This window comes from Brachypodium distachyon, chromosome 1, assembly GCF_000005505.3.
Source record: "Brachypodium distachyon strain Bd21 chromosome 1, Brachypodium_distachyon_v3.0, whole genome shotgun sequence".
In the NCBI taxonomy this organism is placed as follows: domain Eukaryota; kingdom Viridiplantae; phylum Streptophyta; class Magnoliopsida; order Poales; family Poaceae; genus Brachypodium; species Brachypodium distachyon.
Genome location: NC_016131.3, coordinates 18,553,541 through 18,564,051, shown reverse-complemented (window position 1 = coordinate 18,564,051; position 10,511 = coordinate 18,553,541). Strand labels below are relative to the sequence as shown.

General features: G+C 44.8%; 3 protein-coding genes across 3 annotated transcripts; 1 reads left to right on the top strand and 2 right to left on the bottom strand.

Moving 5' to 3' along the window:
* Positions 1-266: 266 nt before the first annotated feature.
* LOC100839563 (SUMO-activating enzyme subunit 2) lies at positions 267-5,982 on the top strand. Its single transcript, XM_010237926.3, has 11 exons — positions 267-523; positions 681-770; positions 1,269-1,352; positions 1,478-1,696; positions 2,689-2,790; positions 3,352-3,795; positions 3,885-4,114; positions 4,310-4,403; positions 4,486-4,668; positions 4,807-4,904; positions 5,368-5,982. Exons 1-11 carry the CDS (start codon positions 491-493, stop codon positions 5,660-5,662), a joined length of 1,872 nt encoding a protein of 623 aa, XP_010236228.1. The 5' UTR covers positions 267-490; the 3' UTR covers positions 5,663-5,982.
* Positions 5,983-6,142: 160 nt separating this feature from the next.
* LOC100832308 lies at positions 6,143-7,248 on the bottom strand. The gene has a single exon (XM_003562748.4). The coding sequence runs from the start codon at positions 7,208-7,210 to the stop codon at positions 6,461-6,463; it is 750 nt and encodes a 249-aa protein (XP_003562796.2). The 5' UTR covers positions 7,211-7,248; the 3' UTR covers positions 6,143-6,460.
* An 87-nt stretch (positions 7,249-7,335) lies between these two features.
* Positions 7,336-10,278, bottom strand: LOC100831711 (protein EFFECTOR OF TRANSCRIPTION 2). Its single transcript, XM_003562746.4, has 3 exons — positions 10,066-10,278; positions 9,506-9,868; positions 7,336-8,716 (listed from the first exon to the last, which is right to left on the bottom strand). Exons 1-3 carry the CDS (start codon positions 10,150-10,152, stop codon positions 7,523-7,525), a joined length of 1,644 nt encoding a protein of 547 aa, XP_003562794.1. The 5' UTR covers positions 10,153-10,278; the 3' UTR covers positions 7,336-7,522.
* Positions 10,279-10,511: the final 233 nt, after the last annotated feature.

Below are 10,511 nucleotides of genomic sequence, written 5' to 3'. Positions count from 1 at the left end.
ATTGTTAGCATTGACTTACAAATAATTGTTTTCAATCAGCAAAACTATTGTCAAATTGGCTACCTTCCAAACCTAAATCAATTTTTTGGCGAGATTCAATTTGAGTAGCATCCCCTTGGGCTTCTGAAAAAAGAGAGACCAAAATCAAACGAGCGGCTTCCAAAGGTCAAACGAGCGCTCCTAGTAGGCCCCAGCATCCATAGACCGAAATCCTGAGGGCATATCCAGTCCAACCGTCTTCATCGCCCTGCAAGGCTGCAACAGGCCGCAGCCGCAGCAGCGCGCCGCAGCGAGCCCCCTCAATTTCCACGACCCTTCCTTTCCTCCGGGCGCGACCCGCCTCGCCCCCTCCTTCTCCTCTCCCTTCATCAAAGCCTCGGCATCTCTCCCTCCCAGCCCCCCAAATCGCCCTCCCCAAATTCCTTTCCCACCCAAACCAAACCCTCCAAACCTCAAAACCCTCGTCTCCGCCGCCGGTCCCCCTCCCCCCATGGCTTCCGCCGCCTCGGAGGAGGCCGTCAAGGTGAGCTCCACCGCTAGTTCTTCCCTCGCGCCGCACCCCCTACCCCGCCGCCGCGGGGGCTCGTGGGGGATCTCCCCGGCCCGTGCCCTTTTTGTTCGTGGAACTCCGGTGTGCTGATTCGGTTCGGTCTGGTGCTGATTGCTTTTTCTGTGCGCAGGCGGCGAAGGTTCTGATGGTCGGGGCGGGCGGCATCGGGTGCGAGCTGCTCAAGACGCTCGCGCTCACCGGCTTCAGCGACATCCACCTCGTACGTCTGTCTGTTGCTACATGATCTGATCCCTTGCTTTTTCCTTCTTAGTTGACGAGGTGCCTAGGTTTATAACCGTCTTGTTCCAATCTAGCCTGCCCATTAGCTATGTAGGCAGCCGCGCCCTGGATGTCTGGTGTGTCTCCGAGTTAGTAACGGGATCTATAATGTGTTTAGCGTTGACCTATTGCAGAGCTGTTTTCCTTTAGTCTGCTCTTACCTGTGTCTAGGATTCATTGGCCTTCCTCTTGTTAATTCCCTGTTCGACTTGAGCACACGGTGTTACTCTTGCCCGGTAGGTGATATGTTGTGCTGCAGGCTAGCTGCTCTTATTTCGTGCCCTAGTGGTACGAATGGTTATCTCCCTACACCAGTTTGTCGAGTTTGGTTTACTCTGTTGGGAACGGACAGGGTGCAGTCCTTGTTCAGGTAACCAGAGCTACACATATCAATGTGCTTGAGACACTTGTGATGCCATTTGTTCTTTTTCTTTTGCAGATTGACTTGGACACTATTGAGGTCAGCAATCTGAACAGGCAGTTTTTATTTCGGAAGAGCCATGTTGGACAATCAAAAGCCCATGTAAGTATACTTTCTACATAGATGCATGATGAGTAGGAATATCTTTGGGACTTGCTGTTATGTATTTATTGTGATTAGTTGATGATTGCTGCTGCTTATGCTGTTTCTGCCATCAATCTTGCCAGGTTGCTCGGGATGCTGTTCTGAAATTCAGGCCAAAGATCAACATATCATCATATCATGCAAATGTTAAGGATGCTCAGTTCAATGTTGATTTTTTCAAGCAGTTTAATGTAGTTCTGAATGGCCTCGATAACTTGGATGCTCGACGGCATGTTAATCGTCTTTGCCTTGCTGCTGAAGTTCCTTTGGTTGAAAGTGGGACCACTGGGTTTCTAGGACAGGTGAGGTGATCAAATATTGTAGTTGTAGTATCTGCAAATCTTTTCCTACTATATATGATGCTACTTTGTATTGTTAGTTTATAGCTTTTCTATTCTCCTGTATGTATGAAATATGCAAGCCATCTCCCTTGTAATACCGATGTCCTTGTGTATTGGCATGTCTGCCTTCTCATTTTGATGGTAGTAATTCTGTTGCAAATGACTCCCTGATATTAAATTGTTGTCCAGTGTGCTATCTCCCAACGAAAGTATTGGTGGTTTCTTTTCTTTTTAGTGTCAACAAAACAGTAATATTTACCCTAGGTGTACACCCTGATCACATGGCTGATTGTTTGGTCTGGATCATTGGACAATTACATCAGAGCAGACAGAAAAATGTGTTGTTGTTTGTTTCCTGGGGTTGGTACACTAATACGGAAATAGGGCACCTCCACAAAATTTACCCGTGCATCTTTAGAAAATAAGTGGTGCATTTACAAATGGTGTAGAGTTTAATTCCAAATCTCTGTCTTGTTCAACGCACTGCAACTCTTCGGTCGTAGGCTGTAGCTATGCTTTGTTTTAACACTTGACACATGGTGCACATCTGTTTGTGTTGTTTATGTATATTATTCCTTTGAGGGTGTTTTGACCATGAAGAGTTGGAAAAGTTTCATAATTCTGAAACATTTACATTGAGCAGTTGCGCAATGGACGTGCAATATATCACTCAGTAGCATGTCGTCACGGACACTGGATGTCAAAACCTAGCGATTCTTACATGTACCTTCATTCTGAAATAGTTGCTGTTTTGATCTTAGTAAAAAATGAGTTTTGTGTTGTGGACTGAATGACAATGTTGTTTCAACCACCCTTGTTATTTTCCCTGCCCCCCCCAAAAAAAATCCTTGTTATTTATAGCACATCTATTAACTGTAAAAGCTAACAGTATGTACTGAATTAACCCACGATTCTCTGCTAAATAGGTCAAGTACTAACGTTCTTTGTTTTAGGTCACTGTTCATGTCAAGGGTAAAACAGAGTGCTATGAATGTCAGCCAAAGCCTGTCCCTAAATCATATCCGGTCTGCACAATTACGAGCACTCCATCAAAGGTTTGTCTCTCCCCTTTGATTCTTTTGTTAACTTCATTTGTTTTTTCATATTGTTGGTTTCTGTATTTCTCCCAAGCCTATTTTTGTTACTGTTGCCGTATTTTATCGGTCTGTACTTCTTTGAATGCCAAACTTCTGTTCAATGTTGGAAGGAGTATTCTTTTTATGTTATTTTGTATTATGTTTGTATTCATGGTTTCAGGTCCTTGTACCCTGTTTATATTTGAAAGCAAGTTGTTCATTCTGTCTGTAGTGACTTGATTAATTTTGTTGTAACCTTGCAATAAAAGTCAATACAGTTCGATTCTATGGAACTTGGTGGGATATATGCATGTTAGATATCTTGAAATCCACAAAATGTGAGTTGCATGCACAGAAGATACATTCTTCTAACAAAGATTCATTCAGTCTTATTTTTGGTGTTACAATTCTGACATAATTATTGATATTTAGGATGCTAGTTTTGGTTTAGAACACAGAATAAGGTTAGCAACTGTACTGTAGGGCAGATCTGTTTTTAATGCTGGAATTAATTGCTATTTTATTTACTTATTTTTGCAGTTTGTTCACTGTATTGTTTGGGCAAAGGACTTGCTTTTTGCAAAACTGTTTGGTGATAAGAACCAAGATAATGACCTTAATGTGCATTCAAAAGATGGCAGCAGTTCAAAATCCGATGTATTTGAAAGGGATGTTGATGAAGATCTTGATCAATATGCTCGGAGGATTTATGATCATGTATTTGGTTACAACATCGAAGTTGCCTTGGATAATGAAGAAACTTGGAAGAATCGAAGAAGACCAACTCCAGTATACATCAGAGACACATTGCCTGAAGAAACCGTTCAGCAAAATGGTACCTCAAGAGAGTGCAATAATGGACATGAAGAACCATCAGCTATGGCGTCTTTAGGTTTTAGAAACCCTCAAGAGATATGGACTCTTGCTGACAATTCAAGAGTGTTTTTGGAGACTTTAAAATTATTTTTTGAAAAAAGACAGAAGGTTTGCATTCTTTTTTCTATTTAATAAGTTCTATAAAGAACTTTTAAGAAATAATTTTCTTATATATGATGCAAGCTTTCTGATTTCAGGAAATAGGGAACTTAATTTTTGACAAGGATGATCAATTAGCTGTGGAGCTTGTTACTTCTGCAGCTAATATCAGAGCTCACTCTTTTGGAATACCACTGCATAGCCTTTTTGAAGCCAAAGGTGTTGCTGGGAACATTGTTCATGCTGTTGCAACAACAAATGCTATGATAGCTGGTCTCATTGTTATTGAAGCAGTCAAAGTTCTTCAGGGTGATTATAAGAACTATAGGTGACTACATTCTTACTTTACTTCAGTCCAGTGTACCTTCTTTCTGGTTATGGTAGTCGGCAGAGTGCTCATGGCCCACTTTTCAAGGATTGAAACGGCATCTTGTTTATGTTATCATATTTATTCATGTCTTGTTTTGCCTTCTCCATTGTTAATACAAAAGTACTGTAACTTCATTGTTTCACGTTTTCACAGAATGACATATTGCCTTGAACATGCTAAAAGGAAGATGCTCTTGATGCCTGTAGAACCTTTTGAACCTAATGAATCATGCTATGTCTGCTCTGAGGTATTTTACACATGTATAAGATGTCATTTTTTATCTGCTATTCCTCTCTTTTGCTGTCTGACAATTAAACTTAATGCATCAGACCCCTCTTCTGTTGGATGTTAACACAAAGACAACAAAGCTTAGGGAGGTTATTGACAAGATTATAAAAAGCAAACTTGGAATGAACCTCCCTCTGGTAATGATTGGCTCCACACTTGTTTTTGAGGATGGTGATGGCTTAGAGGAAGATGAGGCGGCAAACTATGCTCTAAACCTCGAAAAGGTACTACCCTCATGAGCTCGTACATTTTCTTTTCTTGTTCAAGGCAAGGCCAAGGGAACAATGCACTTTGTTATTTTTGTTTCTTCTAAGCCCGTGCCCCTTCTAAGTTCTAATTTGTCAAATACATTGTTTATACAGGTCTTGGCTGAACTTCCAGCTCCAGTTATTAACGGTACAAAGCTTACAGTTGAAGATTTCCAGCAGGAGTTATCATGCAGCATCAACATCAAGCACAGGTTCGTATCACTGTACAATTGATTTCTAAAAGCATGTTGGACTCTTTATTTCCAGGCATGCCCTTTTAATATGTAATTATTTCGTTCCCTATGCCTGCCAAGGTTAGGATCTTACCAGAGGTATGATAGGATGGCTCTGGTGTGCAATTAAACATAGGCAGGTGTATGATATACATAAAACACCAATCTTTACATATTTTAACTGAACAAAGCTAGCAGTCGATGGTGACACAGCAGTATGATGCCAGAACTGTCATTGTTTAATGTTTATGCAATGCTTCAATATACAAATTTTTGGTAACATGTAATTCTGACTCATTCCATGCTCAATATTGCACCACAAATACATGGATATTTTGATTCTCATTCTATGCTGGAGACAAACGGAAGTATGATGTAGTTCAATGCATGCAGTTCAGTACTCTGAAAGGGTAGAGCTTCATCTATTTGCTTATTGATGCAGGGAAGAGTTTGATGAGGAAAAAGAGCCGGATGGAATGGTTCTATCTGGATGGTCTGCTCCGGTGGAGAAGCAAGTTACCAGTAATGGGGGCAAATTGGCAGCTTCTTCATCCAGTGCACATGACACTGTCGGTGATGCATCAGCAAATCCTGGAACAAAGCGCAAGCTGGATGAAGTACTAGAATCAAAGGAAAATTGTGATGCATCCAGTAGTGCTCAAGTTATTGAAGACGACGACGATACTATTATGCTTGATGAGGACCCAACATTACTCAAGAAAAAGAGATCGCAATAGTCTCTTCCATACATAACAGCTGTTGATTCCCACTGTCATGGCTAACACATTGTTCCAAGGTAGCATCTTTGGTAACTTATCTGCGTGGTGATGTTAGGCTGATGATATTGAGCCACGAGTGACTTGTATACCCAGGGGGCATTTTTTGGCTGTTAGAATGTAATTTGTAGTTTGTAGGCACAGGAGCAACTAATGCCCTGCTGACAGTCAGATGTAAGGGTGCACTTGTGTTTCTCGAGAAAGGAGTAATGGTGATGATTTTGTTCATTCATTTTTCTGTAACACACCAGTATGCCTTTAATCGTCGTTTGGTTGTTCCATTGCCAGAATTGAGTTACTTTTCGTCTCACCTAACACTTCGGTTCTAAAGTTAATTATAGAAAGAAACTTCTGAACGAGATCGAAGAAAACACCGTTGCGATAAATTTTGAGGAACCCAAACTACACTACCGTTGCAGCAAGCGAAGCACATCTCAGAAGTTTCAGAACAAACGAGCAAACTCATAGCTATTCCCATATTACTCAACAAAACCAGCTCTGTCCCACCAAGCTACTCCAAATTTAGAGTACTCAATTCAGCAGGACGAACAACAATGTGCCTCTAAATAGATCAACAAATGCGATGCAAAATCATGTTCACAGTTTAATAGCACAATCAATCCAAGCAAGGAAACCTACGATTCTGACGCCACAGTCCGGTACACATCCCATCCGAGCAAGGAAACCTACGATCCTGACGCTTCAGTCCAGAATTTGTGCAGTAAAACCACGAGAAATCGACGAGAGAAAATTTATCAATCAATGCAGCAAAATCCGCGCTAATTTCCGGCCGGCGCCCGACGTCTTTCCGAGGCCTTCCAAGAGCGCCGCGCCCCTGAAATGGGACACGAGCGCGCAGAACGCGATCCCGAGAAAGAGCGCCGCGAGCCTTCGGAGCCCGTTACTCCTCCTCCTCCTCCCTCTCCCCCACAACGCCGCCCAGATGCCGAGCGCCTGGCCCAGCCCCGACGCGCGCCAGGACTCCGCGAGGACGGTGAGCCTGTCGCCGAACGCCAGAGAGAGGACCAGCAGCGCGATTTCCTCAGCGGGCGCCTTCCACCCTCTCCTTCCCTGGCGCCCGAGCCATCCGCCGCCGAGGAGGCGCGGGCGCGGGAGGAGGCGGCGGAGGGAGGAGGAGACCAGGCGACGGAGCGGCGCAGGGGGCAATGCGATGGGCTTGGGCTTCGGGCGGCGGCCGCGGCGACGGCCGCTGCAGATGACGGAGCCACGGCTGCAGCTGATGGCGGTGGAGAAGAGGGAGAGGTGCGCGGGTTTAGGGAGTTGCGGCGGGAGCATCTTGCGAGGCAAGCAATGGGCGATGCTTTGGAGTTGAAGCGGAGGGGAGGGTGTTCGTGCTGTTCGCGGATGGAATTTGGATTTTGGAGGCTCCAAATAGGCGAAGCCGCAACTGCGCAAGCGCAAGGATGGCTGGCATCTAAACGGAAGGACACGTGTCTTCTCCGTGCAAATCTTCGAGGTATTCCTCTGTTCTCTGTAAAGCTGATACATAATGTTGATTGGAATTTATTTTTCTTTGTGGTAAGCGTCTTAGAAATATGGTTTTAAGTTCGCTGGACACAAACAGAAATTTTTTAATGCGCAAAGTAAAGAGAAATTTTCACTAGAAGTCAACATGCATAAATTTTCAGTTTACATATGGTCATCAAAGACCCAATCCACAATTCTCCAAAAATCCATCAATACAGTTACACTTTCTTTCTATCATCAACAAAGTTTTGTACTAACATTGAAAAATCATTGGTTTTCAAAATTGTAACTGAAATGCTATTACAACACACAACTGGATCAATTAAACAATGTCTATCCGATCAATGGTGTAGATGCTGCTCTTTGACCTTTATGCAGTGCACATCTCTTCCTCCCTGCACTTGGCTGGTTCTTACAAGGTGAGCCATCTGATGCTCGAGCACCACAAATGGATGGCCATCCTGAGCTTCCTGGAGATGGGACAGATGGAGCACCAGTGGCCTGAATTCCTTCGTGCTCCTTGCATCTATTACTTCCTGCCACTGGTACCAATCTGCAGCACCCATTATCAGTCACTATTCCACACTCGGCTGCCATGTCGTCAGCTACTCTTGCTCGAGATCCTTGGCCTCGTGATCTGCTGGCTAACTTCTGTGCTTTGAGCAGCTCAAACCACATTCTTCCAGAAGGCTGATCCTCCTTGAACTGAGATTCAGGATCAGAGGTTCCAGATGTTACATCTTCTACAAGAGCTTCTCCAGTTTTCACCTCTTTTGCTTCAGAGATGTCCATTCGCCGTGAAGATTCCTTTGCATTTAGGAACATATTTTTGGACTTGTCTACACTGGTATGCCATGCTTGGCCTGACTTGCTTCGGTTTTCAGATAGTCGAGGTACAGATTCAACAGTTGGAATACCAACTTGGCATCTGTAGCTAGAAGAGGATTCCGCTTTAGGACTGCCTATGACTGTGACTCTTCTACCTTTGTGTAACTCACACCTCTTCCTACCTTCCACCGGATTCTCCAAACAAGAAGAACCATCTTCTAGCACTACTCCACAAACAGAATTGGATTCTTGTACCGGCGCAGTTCTTCGTTTTATAACATTGATCTTTTTAACCTTGTATCCTTCAGACCTTCTATGTGCTTGTTTATTACCAGTAGTGTTAGACTCAGATGTGCGTTTCGGGTGAATGGCAATCATGTTGCCTGAATCATCGCCAGAGTTAACTATCCGAGGTCTGAAGCCAACAAATGTACAAATTCTTGGCAGCATATGTTTCATAGTGTCAGATGACATGTCAACTGATGCACTGCTACTAATCTTTATACCTGCCTTCTCTCCAAACATTTTCTGTTTCAACTGCCGTACTCTGCACAGAAGTGATGCTCTATGGCTTCCCACTTCTAACTTGAGCAGTATTTCTTCGCGGCGACAAGCACCATTCTGAAGCTTATTCCATGCATAATCAAATACTCTCAGCAGCTGTCCTTCAGTCTTCTCGGCTTCCTTTTTGTTACCCATCTGTTTTTTCCCACAGCAGCGAAGAGCCATTAAGATTGGATGACACGCATATTGCTTAGAATAACTTAATTATGATACTCATGGCTAGAGATAAAAATGACAACCATAAGATTCTTAGTTGGTAAATACTGTCCCACAGACAATTTTCATGAACATCGTGGAATTAGATATCCCCTATATTGCCTGCTACAGTTTCCATGCAGTGCAGCGTAGGTAAGACTAGAAACTTGACAAAATTGTCATTATTTGTCTCAACAGTGATCATTGATTTTATAGGACGGATGCACCAAATAGCCAACATGTAAACTGTATAACTGGAATCATTAGTGCTCGAAGGGAAGGGCATATTCAACAAGACACTCTAATATGAATTATGTACTGACCACACATTACCTTTGTCACTATACAAAATGCAAATGTGAAAATGATGAACAATTCTTTTGAAGAAACTATAATAGATAGTCATTGACACGATATCTACGGAGCACAACACCAATTAACTACTCCCTCCGATCCTAAATTGTTGTCGTTGTTTTAGTGTAAATTTGATCTAAAATAACAAGAATTTAGGATCGGAGGAATAGTTTGCAGGAGTTTGTGCTACCATAATACCATTCTTGAATCTTGATACCTAGAGCGCACCTTGATTGACATATCCTAAGAACTCTCGTGCATACCTATAGGCTATAGGCCATCAGGCCATAGCATCCTTCAAGATGTACTTGTACAGTTCAACACCCCTTTCTCACCTCACCATAAGAACTGGAAAACAAGCATGGAAACACTTACCAGCGCACATCGAAACACCACGGAGTAACCTCTGGAGAACACTTCTCTGAACAATCCAGGCCCCGCCTCAAGCATGTTCATCTCAGCTTTACAAACAGACACCGAAGGGTTTCCAGTGTCCAGGTGCGACCCTGTTCGTCCGTACTGCTGGAGCCTCGCCCTGACGTTATCGGCCTGCCCGAGGTACATCACGACGACGCCACCCAATAAATTCCTGCGAGCCCTAACACCTTCAGAGGAAGGTCTAGCGACGCCCAGCTCGTAGAGACCAGGGAAGTTGTCCGGGAGGTTGAGCGTGTGGTATCTCTGGACTCCCTCCTTCCCAGCGGCGTGGTCCTCCCAGTCTGACGGGCCGACGAGGACCTACGGATTAGGGGAATTCGGAAGCAAATCAGGCTTGAATCAAGAACCCAAGATTTCCCAGCTCGACCCCAGAATTCGAGGCACAAGCTTGCGGATCTCGCCAACTACGTTCTACTCCATAGTTAGGAAAGCTCGCCGGCGGGCGGCGGCTGAGCCCGGTAGCAGATGGCAAGCAGGAAAGGGGAGCGTGCACGCACCTTCCATGGGGAGAAGAGCGAGTCATGCTTGGTTCGGGGGCAGTCCTCCCGCTTCAGCCTGGCGGCGGGGGCGGGGGCCGCAGGCATGGCTCGGCCGCTTCCCTCGTAGCGGCAGGCAGGCTCAGCGCCGCGCCGCGCCGCCGGTTTGCGTCGCCGCCGGAGCGGGCTTGTTGCGTTTCGAAAATCTCGGCTTGTTTGGACTTTGGACTGGGCTGGCGCATTCTGACCCTAGCCGGGCTTTTCACACCCGACCGGGGTTGGTCCAGCAGCCGTCCACGTTCCAGGTGCGCCGCTGGGCAGGGCCTCAAGTGAAGTGCCTGCACGTTGGACAGACGCGATAGCACTTCTCTTTTGGTCATGCCTGCCCCCGGAACTGATTATAGCGCTGCTAGGCCTCGGACGGGCATCACAATCTCACACGGCTATCCGGTCCGTTTTATGTGCCC